This window comes from Salmo salar, chromosome ssa02 (genome assembly GCF_905237065.1).
Source record: "Salmo salar chromosome ssa02, Ssal_v3.1, whole genome shotgun sequence".
Lineage (NCBI taxonomy): Eukaryota > Metazoa > Chordata > Actinopteri > Salmoniformes > Salmonidae > Salmo > Salmo salar.
This window is the reverse complement of record NC_059443.1, coordinates 42,164,401-42,186,048: the sequence shown is the minus strand read 5'-3', so window position 1 is coordinate 42,186,048 and position 21,648 is coordinate 42,164,401. Positions and strand designations below refer to the sequence as shown.

Below are 21,648 nucleotides of genomic sequence, written 5' to 3'. Positions count from 1 at the left end.
CACACACACACACACACACACACACACACACACACACACACAGCGGTGTAAAGTAGTTAAGTACTTTACTATTTATATTTTTGACAACTTTTACTTTTACTTCACTACATTTTCCCTGACACCCAAAAGTACTATTTACATGTTGAATGCTTAACAGGACAATGGTCCAATTAACCCACTTATCGAGACAACATCCCTGGTCATCTCTATTGCCTCTGATCTGGCGGACTCAATAAACACACTTGCTTCATTTGTAAATGATTGTCTGAGTGTTGGAGTGTGCTCCTGGCTATCTGTACATGTAAAAAACAAGAACATGGTGCCTGGTCTGGTTCAACTAATATAAGTACTTGAAATGATTTATACTTTTACTTTTGTTAGTTAAGTATATTTTAGCAGTATATCTTAGCAATTACATTTCCTTTTTAAAATGATATATTTTTCTATTTTTGACACTTAATCCTTAAGAGCACCTGTGCATCAATCTAAGTATCAATCTAAGTAACATAAAAAAAATTTTTTAAAACATCAAAAACATAAAGCTAGAGATGCATGGGCTGCGTCTGAATTCACCGCATCCGCCTATGTCGGCCTTCCACATCTGCGGTGGAATGTAGCCGAGCTACAGCGGTGTTTGTCAGAACATGAGACATCACAGAAATGTGTGTAGTGTCCGAGCGGTTTGGCCTACAAACACTATATGGAAAGGGGAGACTAACGAACACGATGGTGTTCTCCGTTTTGCTCTAGGACCCCCACAAGTGTCACGGGACTCGTCTGAAGGTAACCCATACAAACAAATGGAAGTTTGGAGATTTTTGTGCCAACAAAAATAAGGGGTTAAATATTTGTCCAAAAAAGCTAATATATTTCTTTTTTGCCATTTATGAATGTGTTATTCAAGGCGTTTCTATGGGCTATAGTAGTAAAGGTCAAATTCAATATTTTATTAAATAATACAAAGAATTATAATCATTTTTGATACCTAAAGGGGTCCTTAAATTCTAAATGATCAATGGTATGACCATCTTAAAAACAATTCCATATGTTAGCTTAGACTTTTTGAGGTTTTAAATATATTTAAATCCTAATACTTTTAGACTTTTGCTCAAGTAGTATTTTACTGGGTGACTTTCACATTTACTTGAGTCCTTTTCTATTAAGGTATCTTTACTTTTATTCAAGTATGACAATTGGGTACTTTTTTTTTACACACACATACTATTTTTTTTACTGGACTCACAACTTCAAGACATCACTCGACATGCTTGGAGTCTACATTGTCACCGACAGCTGTCTGCACTCTACTGCACCAGTTAGTGAAATGGAACCACTGACAACGCCACTAGAATGTATGTAATAGGAGGCTGAAGTAAGTGTTTAAAAAGACTCAAGTAAAAAGTATACTTATTAAAAGTGAGACGAGACTCAGCGGTGCATATTATGTTTGAAATCAAACCAAAAGAAATGTCCTTTATATGATCTATATTCCCTTCAACAAGAAAACACTTTAATTTAACAGGTATATTAATTCATAACATAACAAGCATTTGTAAATATGCCACACTAAATGATATCACAGCAAGAATCATTCTAAAACCGTACAGTATAAGTATCCGTCTTTGTGTGAAAATGAATAATCATTGAAAATGATCTAAGCACAAAGATGCAATGCAGTAGAGGATGCTCTGACAATGCGAGGAAGACGTCAGATGACATTCAATAACATATAGGTAAGAATATGTGATTATTTTCAATGTGTGATTTTCAGTTTATATAATTTCATCATTCATATTTTTGAAACAGACATAAGCCCATTTACATGATCTCCCCCCTCTCTTTCTCTCTCTCTCCCTTGTAATCGCTCTAACTGTATAAGACTACTTTTCTCTCTCTCTCTATCATTCTTCCATCCGCCCTGTGTCGTCAAGCAATCATGTTCCAGCCCATAATACTCCGCTCCATCAGCGCTGTTTCCGTGGTACAGCCGAAGGCTTCTCTCACTGCGTCCTCCGTGGTGGACCCTCTAGTGTGCTGTGAAATACATGTGTTACAATCTTAAACTTGACAATGTATCACTAACTACTTTATATGACATAGCTAGCAAACCTGATTCAACTTGTAAACTAATCATCAAGCACTTGAATTGGCAAATCAGGTGAGCTAGTTCAGGGCTACAACAAATTGGAAAGGGGAGGTTTGAAAACCACTGGTCTACGTGACTGTTCAGGAATAGACAGTGTGCAGAAATTCCCTTCTATGATTCTACTAGATAGAGCAATAGAGTAGTTACCGGTTACACTGGCAGTAGTCGTTGGACTTCAGGGGCACTCTGATGTTCTTCATCTTCCGGTCTCTTCTCTGAGGGAGAAAAACATGTATTGTCTTTCTCTTTCATTTGCTCTTAAGCACTTACTCCACCTGAATATAACTAAATCAATATTTAATTCGGTTAGAGACATAGCCGTGGGAAGTATGGGTGCTGCAGTACCCACAGTAAAAATCTGAAATAAAAAAAGATATATGAATAATAATATACTGTCTTTTCTCACAACTGTAGTGCACTAGGCCTTTACTAATCTTGTATTAGCAGACCGATATAGCTTTCTGTTGCGCTGACAATATTTAAAAAATAAATATATATTGATCTATATATGCTTATAAATCACTTTGGGTTCTAAGTTTGGCAGTGACATTTTCATTGATCCCTCCCCTCTAGCCTGTCTCCTCACCTTCATTCTTTTGTTCCTGAGGTGCAGGAGAACAATGGTCACCAGGAGTAAGACCACCACCAGGCATCCTGCTCCCACTGCCACCCACACCCACAGGCTTAAGCCCAGAATGGACACCCACTCAACGGGCTGCTGGCTGCCTGTGGTACCTGAGAGACACACAACCAGGGAGCACCTCAGTGAAGACCTCGGAAGTGGCAACTCACCCTCAAAATCGCTGTCAATGCACGGTTGTCAATGTCAATGCACGGTTGACTCGAAATGTGTCATTTCACACTTGTTTCTCAAGTTAGGATTTGTCCCCCTATCTGTCAAATGGTGTGGAGATAGAATTTACCATAGTTTCTTTTACATTTACATTTTAGTCATTTAGCAGACACTCTTATCCAGAGCGACTTACAGTAGTGAATGCATACATTTCATACATTTTAATTTTTTTAAATTCCCCGTACTTTTGTGAATAATTTATTTTATTGAATCACTTTAGATTAATGAGAAACAATAACGTTTTATTTTTGTAACTTTTTGAACAACCCCTCCTCCCGTCCTGAATTGACCAATGTTAAGGAGAGATTGAATAAAGTAGGAGCTTCCAATACCTTTACCATGAGGAAAATGAAACAATAAATCAGTAGTCAGTGTTCATAAAGTAGTGATACTCACAGTGATTGCAAGGTGTCACTGTGTTTACATTAGAGTTAGGTCCACTGTGCCCCTGCCCATCATCTTGGCCCTTGTCCGGCGACAAACCTGGGAGAGAAAAGACAAAAGCATTGTTATATTCATTACTATCATGGTTGTATTGGGGATACTACCACCGATAACCTACTTCTCACGTTGATGGTCTGAGTCTCTTTGTGTGTCTTCTCATCCTGAGTAATCTGACATGTCCAGTCTCCTGTGTCTGACAGGGCCACAGAGTTGAAAGAGACTTTCCAAGAGCCAGGTCGTCCAGGGGCCCCTTCCACCGTTCCACCTGGACTACGCCACTCCACACTGGGCAAGGGATCCACTCCTGTCACCTGGCACTCGAGGATAGCATTGGTGCCTTCGATGAGGACATTGGAGGGGTGGACATTGACTGGTTCAGACAGGGGAGGGGGGAGAGGGAGGAAGGGAGAGGGAGGAAGGGAGGGAGAGGGAAAATAAAGAGGGAGGGGTAGAGTATGAAAAGAAAGCGAGGAGGAAAAGATAGGGAGGGAAGGAAGAGACAGAGGGAGAAATGTCTAGGTTGAACACGGATACAGCCTTTGAAATGATTTCAAGTAGTATTTGAACTCAGATCTGCTTGGGTGGTGTCATTCAAATGTACTAGCAATAATAATATCACTTCACTATTACTGCTATAAAAACTGCTAGTTTGCAGGACTGGTGTCCACATTCACTTGCTGGACACCCCTATAACCCTATGCGGGGTGACACCTGTGACAAAGTCGAGTCTGTGATCCATCTCTTTCCTGTCCACCATACAGATGTAAAGTCCGGCATCACCATCATTTAGAGCAGAGATTTCCAGCCCGTCCCCTCTCACTTTCGCCCTTTCAACCATGGGAGCCTTTCCTGACATGGGGAAAAGACAGGCACTATAATGAACACGTACAAAACGCCATGTATACATTTGTTTTACGGCATAAGATCTATGCAGTATTTTAGGAAACACTTATTTTTACCGCTACTATTTCATGAAATAACCAATTTATTTCTTTGTAATGAGCTCTTTTCTATCCACCTTTCCGCTGCTTGCCACTCTTCCCTTTAATGTCCATGATCAGCACAGATTCACTTCCACCCACAGCTTTATGTCTCCACTCTACATCCTTGTTAGACGTCTTGAATCCGCAATCAATATTGACAGAGTGCCCCTTTGTCTTGTAGATCACCTCACCCACCACATGGAGAATACACAGGGCTGAGCGGAGAAAGAGAGAGAGGGAGAGTAAGAGAGGGAGAGAGAGAGAGTACTGCAATCACTTTATTATTATTAAAGTACTTATGTTACTAGTATTATAATGTATTATTAACTTTCCATTTCAATAAAGCATACTGAATTGAAATTGAATTGATAGAGAGAGATTTATGTTTATTTATTTTCCCTTTCATACTTCAACTATTTGCACATTGTTACAACACTGTACATAGCCAATAATATAACATTTGAAATGTGTAATGTGTAATGTTTACTGTTCATTTCTGATTGTTTTATTTCCCTTGTTTATTTCCCTTTTGTTTACGGTCTATTCCACTTGCTTTGGCAATGTAAACATACATATGTTTCCCATGCCAATAAAGCCCTTTGAATTTAATAGAAAGAGAGAGAAGAGAAAGGTGTGTGTGTGTGTGTGTGTGTGTGTGTGTGTGTGTGTGTGTGTGTGTGTGTGTGTGTGTGTGTGTGTGTGTGTGTGTGTGTGTGTGTGTGTGTGTGTGTGTGTGTGTGTGTGTGTGAGGGGTAAAAGTAAGAGTAAAATGAATACAACAACATTTTAATAGTTCAATCATGTAGTGTAGATCTTTACCCACCGAACACAAACCAGGAGAAAGTCTTCATATTGAACATTTTATCTGAAATCTGGAATGCAAATTTAAATGACATTCATGCAGTCAAAATGCATAGAACATTCTAAGGCGAGATTGACACTTTTGAAACATCTAAAATGTAAAATATATTATATAAAAAATATCTTAAACCTTTGTTTGGCTTAAGTACGTTTCGAAGTAGAGTTTAATCTAGACTTCATGTTCTTACATGGCTTCTGTTTGAGTGAACTTGTGGTTTCTAACTACATGGCTACTTCCTCTCTCTCTCTCTCTCTCTCTCTCTCTCTCTCTCTCTCTCTCTCTCTCTAAAATTTATAGATGTATACAAAAAGAAAACATCTGTGAAAAAAGTCAAAAGATTCAAATGTTTCTTTGCATGACTAGAGATATGATGATAGTTTTCTGAGCAGGGCTAGAGAGTTTTCTATCTTTCATTATTTTCAGAACCTACTCCAAACATTTGACACATTTCAATAACAGATAGATGTATATATAATAACATTAATAGGCATATAGGCCTCTCTAACCGATAACAACAAAAACGTATGTAATGAATTGTTATTGAGTATATAAATATGTATAATCATCATCACCATTATTATTGAAATATTCAAATATGAAAAGCATTAGTCTATATCAGAGCAAAATACAAATAACTTTGTGCCATAACTCACAGTTCATGGATAGAGATCCCAGTAAATAAATGAACTGAAAATCGACAACAAAGGTGGTAAATATTCTAATTTACAGTATAACATTAGTTACATGTTTTCAAGAATGATATTCCTCTGAAGATGGTTTATTGAATAACAATAAGTAATCTATCACTCCACAATTGTTTTAGTAAATAGTAATTATATAAAATTAACTAATTTTCACTATTTGTTTAATTCAGATTGATCATAATAACTTCATTTATTAGAGCTGTATTAGTAATTGGGGCAATGCTTTACTACTTTACAATATTCACCTTTTACTTGACCAACTTAATTAAATTAAGACCCATTTATTTATAATGATACTGTAAGCCTACTTGAAATCGGCATCTCATACTTTATCAGGTGTTTGATATCGATGTTATTCTTAACACTATCTTTGATAACTTTCAAATATGAAATTATTCCACAAAGGCTATATCTGAATATAATGCTATTCACAGAGGTGAATTATAGGCTACTTTAAAATGTACTGTAATTTACTAATAGTAATCATCTTTATTATGAACCGCCTGGGGGGGGGGCAACCCCTGTGACAACAATTTTGAACCCCCCCAACTCATTTTTGCTGTCGTTCTTTTTTTACGTCGGTTATTAGACAGCGGCAACGATGATGATTATGAACATGGTCTTTTGCCTGCTAATGCCTAATATGCAGTGAAGAAAACGATATGACAACAATAACGTCTAATGTAACTGTACAACTGGCCCCTCTAACAGTACAACTGGCCCCAGCTTGGCCCCCCCAGTTGAAATGGTATAGAACCGCCACTGCCTGTAATCAAATGAAACATTTGACAAAATTGCAGTAGCCTAATAATTCTTAGATTCGTGGCTAAAAACATGGCTAAAAACGTAGATGCCTGCTTGATAAAAGCCTACCCTATAATATGTCATCGATATACTATTGATCAAGAGCTATTCATTTGCTATAACTGTTATTTTGTACATTTCTTTGTGTGTTATGAAACATTAAAATAGCCTACTGATTGTGGTGATTCAACAGTTTTAAGGCCAGGCTGAAATTACATTTTTGCATCCCTATCAGTTTTGAGATTTGTTGGTGTTATGGTCAGTTAATATTTGTATTTTCTAAACTTTATGAAAATGTAGATTTTCTTTAGTTAATCATACTACCATCATAAACATTTTAATGCATTTTAAACACTTTAAAAATCGACATACGTCAATATTTTCAAAGCTCACTACAATAAATTACACATCATTTAAATGTCCATTTCATAGAGAACGTCACAAACTGGACTGACTATATTTAGTAACTTACTTTGAAGAGATAGTGATTCGGTCGAAATAGGCGTTTGGTAGTCTAAGTCATACTCTTCCCACACCCCAACTAAGAAGCATCTGCGTTAATCACATTTTAGTCCGGTCCGGGAGTGTCTTAACAAAATGACTCCAAAATATTTAGGCTGGTTTCGTCCAGAAAAATGGATTTGCGCAATATGCAAATATGATATACTGCCTAATTTGCATATTTGTAAACCATATTTCTGGAAAAATTTAATATAACAAAATATTATATTTGTGTCTAAATTTAACTGGTAAAAGTTGATTATCCGTCCCCTCTCCTTTCAACATTTCCCACGAAAAAAAAAGAGAATAAAACTCCTCTCCTCTCTGGGTAAAAAAAACAACTGAACTAGCTCCGACAAACATATGGGAACATTAATATTACCTGATCTGATTTGTAATTTACCTGAAATTGATTCTCAAAACGTCTTAGGTTACAAAAATCTGAGAAAAAAACCCACTTTGTCCTTTCGCGACAATACACTAATGAGTATGCGTTGAGGATAGTGACCGAGTAGAGCGGAAGAGATCGAGAAAAATCGTCTGCACTTTGGAAAGATTGTGGGTTTACGCATGCTACTTGCCTGCGCCTTCTTTGCAAACTCCTTATTTGATTCTGTATTCACCTTCCACCAGTGACCCAACTTCATAGGAAATGGGCTCCTTACTAAAAGTCCAATCTGCAAAATGTGCTGTATATAGGAAACATTGCATTTGTGCTGACTGACTGCATATAACTAACAAGTATCGTGACATACATTTTTGTGATGATCCTTTATCATGAACTTGACAGTAATACCACTTAAACGTCTCATGTAAATATAGTATGTGCTTCCGCATTATCAATAGTAGCCTACTTTAAAAATCTACCTTATAAAACCACGCTATTAAACCAAATAAAAGTAGGATATCTTTTTCCGGCCTATCATCAAAATAAATTAAATGGCAAAACTGATGTTCAGTGGGATGGCCTTGGGTCTTCCAGGCATGTGGCTATGAAGATATACACACCTGAAAGACTACTAAATTAGTTATTTGAAGAGCATAGTAGCAGCAAACATAAATTAAGTCAAAATGTAGTATGGTGTCAGGTGTAACTGAAATCAACCAATTAACCCCCACAATGATCCCACTCCCACCCTATGACCTATGGTTGCACTCTCACCATGTTTCCCTGGCATGTAACAGCCCTCAGGAAGATGTTGAGCCTGTGGCCTGATGCCAGTGCGGAGCACCATGACTCACCTGGTGTCCCCAGCTCTTCAGCAAGAGCCCGAATATAAGGACCCAGCGCAGCAGGGCCACTAGATGACCAGTGGTCACTAGTCACATCCATCTCAACACAAACACAACAAGCAGGGGCGGCAGAAAGACATCTTTATTTGTCAGAGCAGAAGTAACAAAGGAATTCATTTGAGCAAAATAAACAAAAATCAGCCAGATATCACCCTCACCACACTTAAAAGAACAACCTGTTTGGTTTAGTTTTTATTTCGTTTTTTAAAATACACATTTTATTTTTTTGTATTTTATTAACTTTTTTCTCTCTATTACTGTGGATGCCAAACTTATGAAAATGCCATGTTGGAACACAAGGGGGAGAGAAGGGAGGCAGTGCTTGGCTTAAGAAGCAATAACAATACAACAGATGCTAGTCAATAAGTGGCATGTTGTTCAGGGAAGAGGGGGGAGCAGGAACATTGTTGCCATAGACACTGTATAATGATACCAGTATCTGTCATGAGTTGATTGGTGTCAGTTGCAAGATGAGTATAGACTTAGAAGGGGTGAATACACCAGCAGCCTTCCACCAACACTACTGTGTTTATTGTAAAAAGTGAGAGAGGAGGAACAAAAAAAAATATATACAAAAAATAAAAAATAACTTCTACTTTAAAACACCTGCCTGCCATTCCACCTGCCTGTGTCTGCGTACATAGCTGTGGGAAAAGTGTATTTATTTAAACCCTACATTTGTCAGTTCAGAAGCTTGTGTCAGAGCATTCTTAGTAGCTCAGTGTGTGACAGTGTGCATATGTGCATGTTGGCGACCCTCTTCCCCTCCCTAAGTGAAACTCTGCCCCCCCCTCCGTTCACTCAGTGACTCTCCGGTAGAAGTAGAGGTAACCCAGGTCCTTGGGCGGCTTCTCTGAGGCACACACTTTCTGATCGTTAAAGATAATCCACCTGAGAGAGAGAGAGAGAAAAGAGGAAGAGAAAAACACAGACAGACATGAGAAAACGAGAAACAGCACTTTAAAGCTTTGTCTAGATTGTTATAACCGCAGAATCTCAATAGCAACACTGCACCACAGCAGTGGGAATAAAGTAGAACGACATTCATGTATCAAGTGTGTGTATAAAAGGAGTGGTTTCTTCTATAAGAAATGAAGAGCGAATGGCGCTTACTGTTGGTCCTTCTTGATGTGGCAGACGTAGTGGCCGCACATAGTGCTCGTGCCCATGTGACTGATGAAGGCAAACAGCTCATACTCTGGAAGAGAGGGAGAGGAGGATAGAGGAGAAAAAGGAAGACGTACATAGCAGAGACATCAGTGACTGAATCTATACTGCAATTTGACATCAATTTGAATACAAATTGAAAGACATGGACAGAACAAGTTGGAGTCTGCGCATTGTCAAAATACATGTAATATGCTTTCCACAAAGAGTAAATCATTAACCAATAAATGTTGTGGAAAAAAATGAAGTATATTCTTTGTTTTCCGGGAGTGCGTACATACAGATGCTTTGAAGAGAATATTAAAATATGTTCAAACGTCCAACTCAAACTGGAGCCACTCCCTTCACCCGCTTCCTCTCGCTGTTGACTTACTGCCCGGTCCGTCTCGGACTTTAGGCCCAGGAGGGGGCTCCCTGGACCCCTCGCTCTCGGCGGCCGAGCGGCCCCCCTCTGAAACCTCCATGGACTCTAGATCATCCAGATGGGAGAAGATCCAGTCCACGGCGCGCTCTAGGACGTTACTCTGGAAGAGGAGAGGGATAGGAGAGACCACTTGGTTAAAGGTTGGAGACCTGATCAGCAGCACAAATGAAGAACGTATGTGTGAACTTCAACTGTGTGCTAGAATAGAGTATATTGTGCCAAAGGTCTAATCATACCAGTAAATTCCACGAGGTGAATACAGCTACTGAGCATGTGCGAAATCTCACTGCAGTTGTATTATTTATTTGAAGCAACATCAAGGAGTTCTGTCACTACAGCAGTGCTAGACGTGAAGAGGAGTTGATTCAATTCAGAGTAATGGTAAGGGAAACACCGTCTCACCGTGGCCCTCAGTGCTCGCGTGGCCTGGTCTCGGCTGAAGCCCATGGAGACGATGGTTGCTAGGTGCTCCTCTGAAAAGCTCTCTGTGGGCGTGGTCCCGGGAGCGGAGCTGGTGCCCGGCAACACCAAGGGAGCGGAGAAATCTGCAGCCAATCACAGAGGGGGAGGAAACGTGAATATAACGTACATAATGAAATCAGTTACATGCTGTCGTGAAATGACTATTGTAAAACATGAGTAACAACGTTGCTGGAAATTACTAACTGGTTCAACTTCATGTTCAAACACATGGCAGTCCATACCATTTAACTTACACTACAAGTCCAGTTTCATAACACGTACTTATTCAAGGGTTTCTTTATTTTTATTATTTTCTACATTGTAAAAATAATAGAAGACATCAAAACTATGAAATAACACATATGGAATCATGTAGTAACCCCAAAAAGAAAGTGTTAAATCAAAATATATTTGAGATTCTTCAAAATAGCAAGACAGCCCTACTTGGTAAAAGATCAAGTCCATATTATGGCAAGAACAGCTCAAATAGGCAAAGAGAAACAACAGTCCATTACTTTAAGACATGAAGGTCAGTCAATACGGAACATTTCAAGAAAGTTTCTTCAAGTGCAGTTGCAAAAACCCTCAAGCGCTATGATGAATCTGGCTCTCATGAGGACCGCCACAGGGAAGAAAGTCCCAGAGTTACCTCTGCTGCAGAGGATAAGTTCATTAGAGTAACCAGCCACAGAAATTGCAGCCCAAATAAATGCTTCAGAGTTCATGTAACAGACACATCTCAACATCAACTGTTCAAAGGAGACTGTGAATCTGTGGGAGGGGAGGCTCCCTTCTCTCCCTCTATCACTCCTCTCCACTCTCCGGTTATCAGTCTCTTCACCCCAGTACAATAGCTGTCTGATATGCCTCCAGTCTTAGCTTCTCCCCCTCCAGCCTGTCCCTTCCACCCATCCACTTGCTCTATTTCTCTCCCCCTGCCTCCCCTCTCTCCATATTGAGGTTGGTGTTCTCTGTTCCCCTTCCGGTCTCTATTCTAAATTCCCTGCCTGTGAAATCAGGCCTTCATGGTCAAATTGCTGCAAAGAAACCACTACTAAAGGACACCAATAAGAATCAGAGACTTCCTTGGGCCAAGAAACATGAGCAATGGACATTAGACCCGTGGAAATTTGTTTTTTGGTCTGAAGTCCAAATGAGATTTTTGGTTCAAACCACTATGTCTTTGTGAGACGGCCCTGAATTTGTCTGAATCGTCTCTGTGCTTCTCCTTCCAATAGGGCGCTTCCCCTATAATTCCCAATTAAATAGCCAGCCTCAGCTGCGCAAGTGGAGTTGTGATGGTGGTGCGAATGTGATTAACCGTCAGATCCAAAGCTTCTTTACTCCGTTTGTTTTGTTGCATTTAAAAAAGTGTGCTTTGTAGCCTTGTCTCAACTTTAACCAGGATCAGATCCACTCATTTCTTCCTTTGGACTACACATCTCAGTTGGAGATCTGTTGGCGGATTGGATTGTCTGACTGACCGACTGACTACAACCTTTTTGTATACGGTATTTCATTTGTTTTGGTGTGATGTATACCGTGACGATTTATGTGGTCAGTTGAAGACTTATTGAGATTTGATACTCTTTATGGTTGTGTGGTAAAAGAGTTGATATTTTGATTGTATGATTGAGACTGGGTTTATGCTACAATTTTATGAATGGACAAACATTGCATGACTAAGGTCACTTGAGTTCCCTGAACTCCTTTACCGGGCTGGACTCTTGTAGACCCGAGGTACGGGACTTTTCTTGAGGAACCAGAGCTCATTGTTTGTTTTATTATGCGTGTGATCATTTATGTTGGTAACACAACCCACGCAAAAGAATAGTTGTTTGAAGTCATTTCCAATGTTTTAAGGGTTTATGAAGAGTGCATATCCATCCTGACTTTTACATGAGTCCTTTGTATTGGTGTAGACTTGACGGACCAGACGGGACTCATTCCCTCCCAAACCAAAAGGAGAAATCAATATTTTCTCTGGTAGGCACAACCTACCTGGCACCCCTACAAACAAACAACCTCAAGTCAAAACCATTACACACAGTGTGGGTGAACTGATGATCTCCGCATGTGTATTTCCCACCATAAAGCATGGAGGTGTGATGGTGCTTTGCTGGTGACACTGTCTGTGATTTATTTAGAATTCAAGGCACACTTAACCAGCATGGCTACCACAGCATTCTGCAGCGATATACCATTCCATCTGGTTTGCACTTAGTGGGACTATCATTTGTTTTTCCACAGGACAATGACCCAACACACCTCCAGGCTGTGTGAGGGCTATTTGACCAAGAAGGAGAGTGATGGAGTGCTGCATCAGATGACCTGGCATAGACAATCACCCGACCTCAACCAAATTGAGATGGTTTCAGATGAGTTGGACCACAGATTGAAGGAAAATTAGCCAACATGTGCTCAGCATATGTGGGAACTCCTTCAAGACTGTTGGAAAAGCATTCCAGGGGAAGCTGGTTGAGAGAATGCCAAGAGTGTGCAAAGCTGTCAAGGCAAAGGGTGGCTATTTGAAGAATCTAATATATTTTGATTTGTTTAACACGTTTTTGGTTACTACATGATTCCATGTGTTATTTCATAGTTTTGATGTCTTCACAATTATTTTACAATGTAGAAAATAGTCAAATAAAGAAAAAGCCTTGAATGAGTAGGTGTTCTAAAACTTTTGACAGGTAGTGTACATTTCTCAACAAACACCACCCACTTACAGCCCTACATCCATGACAGACACACGTGTCTTATGGTACATGTGGCAAAACTAATCCCCCGTGACCTACCTGGGTCGTCCATGTGGCCCATGACCCAGTTCATGGCTGCGTCGATTCCAGTATTCCCAGTATAGTACACAGCCTTCCTGCAGGCCTCCAGTGGGAATCCCATCTCACACAACTGGGACAAGGTAGAGTCGTCCAGGACTGGGGCTGAGAGAGCGAGCGAGGAGGGGAGAGGGTCTAATTATATGGATGCAGGCCACAGACAGCAGCAACAATAAGGATGTCACGAATGGTCTAACAACTGCTGAGAAACTGGACTTTTGGAGAAGGCCAACGAAATAAAACCACGTTGGCAAACCATATTAAACTCATTCTGGACAATAAGAGCAAAGCCAAGTCTCTTTCCCACCATAAAATTGAAATGATAACTCACGTCACCTCACTGAAAATACAAAACCAAATTTCAAAAAGACGTAAACACAAAAACATGGAGAAAACATAAGAGGGAAAGAAAAGAAAGGAAAATATGACGACGGGATGACAGGACGAAGGGATGAAGGAAGGAAAGCTCAGACAGACTGACACAGTAGTGGGGAGTAGAGCGAGTCGTCCTCCTCGTTGCCGTGGGAACCCAGGATACCTTTGACCTCCACGTCAGGGGTCATGAGAGGGGGTGGGGCCACCTCTGGCAGAAGCTCCTCCCCCGGCTGCTGGCCGGTCCCACGGAGCGCAGTCAGGTCCAGCGTGTCGGGAACGTCGATGCTCACGTCTGCAGGGACAAACAAACATCTATTTAGATGACAGGGACTGTACCACATCCCACATTTCAGTTCTCATATTAAAGGAAAAGTAATTTAAAATCGGTGGTTCCTTGGACTTGTCAAGCAACTACAGTGGAATTTCCTACTTGAATTGAACTGATATCGTCTGTGATAACCCTCAGGTGTAGATGTTGCATGTGTATGTAAATAAAAATACAATTCTATTCAATACAGAAGATCATGTAGACCTTGTTTACACTGTGTGCAGAGCAGACTACTCACCTAGTTTCTTAGGGACCCAGTCCTGTCCAAAAGTGAACTTCTTAACCTGGATAACCATGTGGTCAGGGAAAGAGGCAAAGCGAGTGGTCCTGAAAGAGGGATGAAGAGAGAGAGACTAATTACAAACTACATTTTCCATAGGAAAATGCATTGATGGGATGATTTAATTCAGGGTTTTCCAACTCCAGTCCACCAGTACAGCACACATTTTTGTTGGACCCCCAGACAAACTCACCTGATTCAACTCATTGAGGGCTTGATGACAAGTTGAATCAGGCGTGCCTGTCCTGAACTATTACAAAAGTGTGGGCTGTTGTGGGTACTCGTGGACTGGAGTTGGGAAATACATTTCATTGACTGGGAAACTGATTGATAGACAGTGAATCATGTGCGTTGTCATACTTGGTGGCGGTGGTCTTGGCCTGCGCGGCGGAGCTCCAGAAGTCTGTGAGCGTCTCCGGTTCGCTGAGCGCCGCCATGCACGCTGTGAACGGGATACAGGCACGCACCGGCGCGGGGGGAGGGGCTCCCGACGAGTCTGCCTCCTCCCGCCGACGCTCAGCCTCCTGCAGCTCCTCTGATGGAGAGAGAGGGATAATTGATGTATTCAATTTAAATGTTATTTTGTGACGAATATATTTGACTTAAAAAATGTGTTGGTTGACTTATTTAATGAGGCTTCAATAAAAAAACAAGGTAATTGACACAATAACAAACTACATTTCCCATGAGCCCCTCACCTGTGTTGGTGGCCTGGTCCATGGGCACAGGTAGCTGGAGGATGTAGTCCACCCTCTGCGTGTACTTTGCTTTCTGTGACTGCTGACACACGATCCTCTCCTCTACCAGGAACCGGAAGGCTTCAGACGGGTTCACCCCCGAACGACAGTTTCTCTGAGGTAGAGGTTAATAAAACAAAACTAAGAAAATGGGGTACAACAGGAGGGGGGGGGGGAACTGATGACAGAAGATGGAATGATGGGATGACTTTACCTCCACCATATTAATGAAGTGTAATAAGAACTCCTGGGCGTCTTGTTGCCGATTGGTGGAGAACTCCGGGTGGCCCCGCCCAACAAGTGCTTTGAACATGCGTGCCGCTATGCCAACCTGGTCACCCTGGAAACAAAAAAAAAATATTTATTTAGACAATACACATGGAATACGAAAACACAATCACTTAATGTAAACACAACTGGAAAAACATCATGTTTGGAAACAGGTGTTTGAGGTGCCAGTGCTACGGTTGCTAGCATTCTGACTTAAGACAACTTCTGCACAATCTTCTAGTGCTTTCCATTCACTTACTCTGGGTTCAGAGCTGGGTTCAGAACCCTCTCCTGGGTCAGGGGCTGGTTTGGAATACTCGCCCGACAACAGACCATAGCCCAGCTTTGCTCTGAAATAAGGAAGAGATGTTGAACGCCAAAACAACATTGGAATAAAGTCAATTTAAAATGATGTACAAATAGAGGATAATAAAAACAGGAATTACTGATCCATCGGGAGAAATCCTATTTCTTAAACTCTAAAGTCTTATAAATTAGAGGAAAGTGTTGAAGGCGGTTGGGCCTGCATTTTTTCTCCAAATACTTAAAAATAAGTGCTAACAATTACCATCCCCGTAGCTTATCTAATGCTAGTCTTGGCCATAGAAATGGATCGTTTTCTTCTCAGATAAGTGAACAGTTAGTGACATCTGGTGGAGAAAGGCTGGCCTTCAGACAATGACCTACTGTCCATCCAAACATAACACATGCATCTCACAGTGCCAATGACTATGCGTGTGTGTGCCATAACAGTTGTATGCCAGTGTGACTAGCTTTGAATACACGCGTTATAACCCTGACTCTGTGCTACATGCAGACACAGGTGTGTGTAGTCTCAAGGTTGTTGGGAAAGGGCAGGTTTAATAAACCGTATTTATGTTTGACGCGAAATGGATAACCATGTTAAGCTTGTGTGAGTGTGTGCATGCTACACTGAAAAAGAAAAAAAGCATTTGGTGGAAACTCACACTTGGGTTTTGAAGTCCTGGGTGGGGTCGCTTGGAGCTTCATTGAAGATCTTGTCAATGTTGGAGACGTACCTGAGGCGGGGTACACACACACGACAGAGGGGTTTCGTGAGTATTTTCCAGCATTCTTTTTACAATCTGTCTAAATTGCTCTTTATCTCAGGGCCAATGGGCCCTGGTCAAAAGTAGCACACAAGAAAGGGAATAGGGTTCCATCTGGGACGCAGACTAAGAGGTAGAAGTGATGGACGGTTACTGACTTGCTCTGGAAGTCAGGCACGGTGAAGAGGACTTGCATGACCGAGTTGAGGTAGCAGCTGTTGCCCAGGTTCTTCATGCCGGTGAGGCCGGGGCCCGATAGAGGACGAAGGGTGGCCCCTGACTCCTGGATCACCTCCCACTCCCCCACACGCTGGTTCACCGCTATCTCCAGCTCTGTCATCGTGTGCTCCGTCTGCATGGGAGGGAGGGAGGGAGGGAGGGAGGGAGGGAGGGAGGGAGGGAGGGAGGGAGGGTAGACCGGTGTCGAGGAGAGAGAGGAGAAACAGGGAAGGAATGGCAGGGGGAAAGACAATGACAGATGAACCTGATGGAGGACTGATCTCAGAGTCCCATCTCTAATTTTGTTGTTATAACACAATAAATATGAGCTATTGAAAATGGGGCCAGCAGCTTTGAACATTATTTTGCCACCAAAAACACAGGTAAGGCAAGTACGGAAAAGTATAGTCCTTATTCATGAAGGAAAATATCTGTTACTAAAGAAGACAAGTCCTTAAACCACAACACTGCAGCAGGAGAGAACCTGTATCTGTATTGATTTCGGCAGTCCTACCTTTTCCATGGTCATCATGTCGATGCCAAAGTGGGACAGGTGTTCGGGGAGCTTTGGATCCAGTACCATGTCATCCTCATCATAGGAGTACACATCTGGAAAGGCCACAGAAGCAAGTCAGACATTAAAAGCTCAAAGAATACAGCCTCTAACAAAGTTACAACTGTCTTCGAGTCCTTTTCCTTGCCAGTGTTTTCTTAAATCGTCCCCTTTAAATAATTCAAGGGTAAGCGTGTCAATATGGATTCTGTGACTGCTGGAATGTTGGGACTAGTAAGAAGCACTTGGTAAACAAAACAGAATTGTGTTGTTTCAAGTGTCCAAGTATTTGTATTGTGTTGCCATCACCTGCTCCGTCGGGGGTGATGGTACCCAGTTTGACAGCCAGAGGGTGTCCCGTCTGCTGGAAGTGCAGGAGGGCATGGTTGTTCCCCCCGGAGCCATCGAAATACCTGCGACCGCAGAACACCCTTCCGTCCGACAGGTTCATCCACAGGTTCTCCTGCAGGTCACACACCTCACACCGCCAACCACTGGAAGACAGGGATGGAGCGCAGGGAGAAAGTTGGAGAGGGGTGGGTGGGGAGAGGCAGAGAGAAAGGGAGAATCATTGAATGATGGAAAGGAAGAGAGGGAGAATGAGAGATTGATTGACAGAGAATGAACAGAATTAACATTTACTAAAATATATTTATTTAGGCTACATATTGACAAATTATTTAATATATTAATTACGCCATCAGACCTTGTATATGATCCAAGTCGATGATGAAATTAATGGACATTTATGAAGCAAAAGGAGTAAAATTGTCAAGTTCCTTAACGCTGGAATGCTCGTGATATTCTAGCCAATGCCAGCTCAGAACAACAACCGAGCCTAACCAGCCTCTCACCTGGGAGGGATCTTGGTGCCGTTGTTGAGCTGCTTGAGTTCGACGGCGTGCCGGGACTCCGCCCGCAACTCGCCGTCCCACTGCTGCACCTGCAGGGCGTGAGACACTGAGTCTGCAGACATCAGCCCTGCCATGGCTAGAGATACCTAAATGGATATAGAGAAGGTTATAAGTGGTTACAACAAGAATGCATGGTCAATCTATATGAAGTGTAATACCTAGAGCAGTGGTCGTCAATAGGCTGCCCGTGGGCCAAAACCATCCCGCTAGTGGGTTTTTTGCCCCCCCCCAAAGTTAGTTGGTTGGTCCAAAAAAAATACTAAATTCAGATAAAATGACTTCACTTTAGGAAATCTGTTCCCAAGTATTCCCCACAAAAAAAATAAGTGATCGTGTCTCAATTATTTTCAAATACAATCTCTTTTTGGGCTTATCTGTGGTCAATTTGCAGTGTCAAAATTATAATTAATTTCCATCTCCCCGACCATTCCCTCTAACATTTTTTTTTTTTAAAAGCAGAATCGTATTAGTTTCCAATGCATACACTAACTATGAATGAAGGGATTCAAAACTACACGGCCATGGCAATGATAGGGCCTCTTTCTAAACACAGACAAACACACAACTGTTAAGAGATAATTAGCAAAGTTGAGGCAACACTTGAGGTGTTCACACACAAAGTGTCTCACCCGCTCTCTCACAACATCTGGCATGGTGGCGAGGTCATCGGATGTAACTTCCTGTCTATCAGGGAAGAGGACGACCTTTACTTCCTCCTCGTACTGCTCCTGCTCCACATTGAACCCTCCCTCGATCCCTGAGACAGAGAGGAGGAGTGTAAATAGACATTATATCAGTTTCATTGATCTATCATGGCAGAGTATTTTCTGAAAGTTTGGGCTACAACCGGATAGAATGGAAAATGTTGGTGTCAGCGTCCCTGAAGGATAGCCTGGGTAGCCGTATGTTTAGCTATCATTCCACTCTGTGTCATATGCTTAAAAACATGCTTGTCATGACATGGAATACAAGGAGTGGAATGCTAGTAGAAACAGACTGGTAATTGAAGGCTGCTTCGGGGTTCTTTGCACCCACAGAGGCCTGTCTGAAAATGTGCTACTGTTAACTCTGCTGTTACCTATGGCTAATCGGGTGGGCTTCTTCTTGGGTGGGTCACCGGATCCAGAGTTCTCATCATCTTCCTTCTGGGGAAAATGACAGTTCAAATTTAGTGAATTGTGGAACGTCTCCATCCACAAGAAAGGTGGTTCATTCATAGTGTATCATTTCTTATAGAGACGTTGAGCAAACCAAACAGAAGTAGCTGCCATTAAAACCAGCTGAACTGGCCTGGTGGCACATTGTCATTAGATGCTGCCAGTTCCCTGTCATACTGTGTAAAGGTGTATTACTTTTGTACTGTCTAGAGAGCAATAATTTTGATTTTGACACACAATGTGTTGTTGTTTGGCCACTATTCAGCCTCAAGTGCCTCTATTGCTGGCTAGACTCAGCCAGACTTCAGTAAAAGGTTTGAAGGAACAGTGTGTAATTCACCGGAGCTTTGCGGGTCCGGGAGATGTGCAGGTAAGCCCGCTGTCCGCTCCTGGTGTGGTGTCTATCCACATACTGGCTGCCGAACCCAAGGAAACTGTTCATGCACACATACAGGCCTCCTTCACTCTCCTAAAAAAAAAAAAAAAAAATTATGCGAGAACATTAAGGTTAGTCATTACATTGGCTGTCTTGGTAACCGGACAGCTGCTAGTTTACCCAACAACCTATTGGATGTAACCGTACAGTAGTTGAAGTTTCCCACGCGACCAACTCGTAACATTGAAGATCATCATGACAACTGACAGTGTGATTATCTAGCATGCTAACTAGCAAGTTAACGTTAGTTAGCTAAACAGCTGGAATGACACGTCAAGTGACAGCTATAGTTAGCCAACTGGCTAGCTAGCGTTAAAACTTGAAAGATAACGTTGGCTAACTACGTATCGTTACTGTGAGTTCATTTACAACTAGTCATGATGATAGTCGGAAATGATTTGACAACCACTGGTTACAGTAGCTAGCTAACGTTAGCTGAATGCTAAATGTTAGCTAGCTGGCTAACAACGTTTCTCAATGTAGCTACAGTAGCTAACTAGTTAACGCGTTAGGTAGCTATTGTTGTGACTAGCTGACTACCAACCTAGCTAGCTGTATAACTGGTAAAACACAAATAAATATTTAAAAAACATCCCCAAAGAAAAAGCATATCTAAAATACATATTTAATACGAAGCTAATAACGTTAGATGAGAAGACGGTTACTCACCGGAGAAGAAAATGACAAGGCGCATTCGTCTTTGTGGACACGGTCCCCGGGCCTCGGAACCCGAATTGTAGACAAAACCGACATCAAAACCTCGCTTACCTCCGCCATCTCAAACTAACTAATTCTGCCTTCCAGTCGGACACTTGTTCCTCTGAGTTTGGACCCCAGCTTTTGATTCCCCAGCTTTGACTACTACTGTCTGTTTGTATTGCTCACCCCCTCTCTCCGTTTGTCCGTCTTCCTCCCAATGAATGGCTTGATTACCTCCCTGTTTGTGTGGACGCAAGGCCGAACGCGCACAGCACGCTCAGGGTAGCGTGATAATCGTAATATATAGAGTACAAACTACCGCACAATTATGCCATGTTGTGTTTGAAAGAGAAACATTAATTAAGTATGAATTCAGATCGCCAATGAATCAAATGTATATTAAAACGTTATTTAACTTCTAACAAAGACATACAATAAAACGCACAGGCAAAATACACACCATCTGCTTATATCACACATAGCGTTTTCAGTAATTACGGTCATGTTTAAGAACTCGCCACTTCGACGAAGAGAAGGCGAAAATGAATCAACTACTAAATCAACTACTGCCACCGCGTGGGTGGAAAGAGAACTTCACACAAACCCCAAATAATGTCAATGAAATTGTCTATTCATTGTAATTAATAGACCATGGAGAAAAAGAAACAGGATTGGATGTGTCATATTTACATTTACATTTTTAGTCATTTAGCAAACGCTTTTATCCAGAGCGACTTACAGAAGTGAATGCATACATTTCATACTTTTTTTTTTCTGTGGGAAACGAACCCACAACCCTGGCGTTGCAAACACCATGCTCTACCAACTGAGCTACAGGGAAGGCCATATCAGCTGCCACATTTAATGCTGATGAACAAATGACTTTGTAGTCAAACAGGGTAAATATTTTACATGTTGCATGTTCAGACCTGCCATGATTTATGTTTGGTGAGTGGGACGTTGGTAAAGTAGGCTATATAGCCTAAATAGTTTGACTTAAGAAATTCTGCTATGAAAAAAATAGGCCACCATAAAGAATGGAAACAATGTTTTTGTGTAGTCTATACAGTGTTATGAATGAGTGTGTACAGACTGCAGGCAAGTACACTAAGCTAGACAATAATATTATT

The 21,648-nt window shown here is 41.4% G+C and overlaps 2 protein-coding genes across 15 annotated transcripts; both read right to left on the bottom strand.

Annotated features, from left to right (window-relative positions):
- Positions 1 to 1,435: 1,435 nt before the first annotated feature.
- LOC100169853 (truncated CD4-2A-like protein) lies at positions 1,436 to 8,559 on the bottom strand. 12 transcript variants are annotated; one of them, XM_045695653.1, is made up of 10 exons: positions 7,879 to 8,084; positions 5,250 to 5,298; positions 4,462 to 4,641; positions 4,155 to 4,292; positions 3,562 to 3,813; positions 3,396 to 3,482; positions 2,733 to 2,881; positions 2,496 to 2,504; positions 2,294 to 2,361; positions 1,469 to 2,034 (listed from the first exon to the last, which is right to left on the bottom strand). In XM_045695653.1, exons 1-10 carry the CDS (start codon positions 7,942 to 7,944, stop codon positions 2,001 to 2,003), a joined length of 1,032 nt encoding a protein of 343 aa, XP_045551609.1. In that variant the 5' UTR covers positions 7,945 to 8,084; the 3' UTR covers positions 1,469 to 2,000.
- A 95-nt stretch (positions 8,560 to 8,654) lies between these two features.
- LOC106583425 (ubiquitin carboxyl-terminal hydrolase 5) lies at positions 8,655 to 21,033 on the bottom strand. Of its 3 annotated transcripts, none has more exons than XM_014167586.2 (20): positions 20,489 to 21,033; positions 19,724 to 19,852; positions 19,305 to 19,368; positions 18,856 to 18,983; positions 18,167 to 18,312; positions 17,622 to 17,806; positions 17,274 to 17,368; positions 16,699 to 16,892; positions 16,439 to 16,510; positions 15,730 to 15,820; positions 15,415 to 15,540; positions 15,162 to 15,315; positions 14,824 to 14,998; positions 14,422 to 14,510; positions 13,962 to 14,147; positions 13,442 to 13,585; positions 10,584 to 10,726; positions 10,131 to 10,281; positions 9,704 to 9,788; positions 8,655 to 9,481 (listed from the first exon to the last, which is right to left on the bottom strand). In XM_014167586.2, the coding sequence occupies exons 1-20, from the start codon at positions 20,594 to 20,596 to the stop codon at positions 9,388 to 9,390; spliced, it is 2,559 nt and encodes an 852-aa protein (XP_014023061.1). In that variant the 5' UTR covers positions 20,597 to 21,033; the 3' UTR covers positions 8,655 to 9,387. The 3 variants fall into 3 exon arrangements, with proteins under 3 accessions (XP_014023061.1, XP_014023052.1, XP_014023068.1); XM_014167577.2 differs by having other exon boundaries at positions 19,305 to 19,371; positions 20,489 to 21,032; XM_014167593.2 differs by having other exon boundaries at positions 14,019 to 14,147; positions 19,305 to 19,371; positions 20,489 to 21,031.
- Between the last annotated feature and the right edge of the window lie 615 nt (positions 21,034 to 21,648).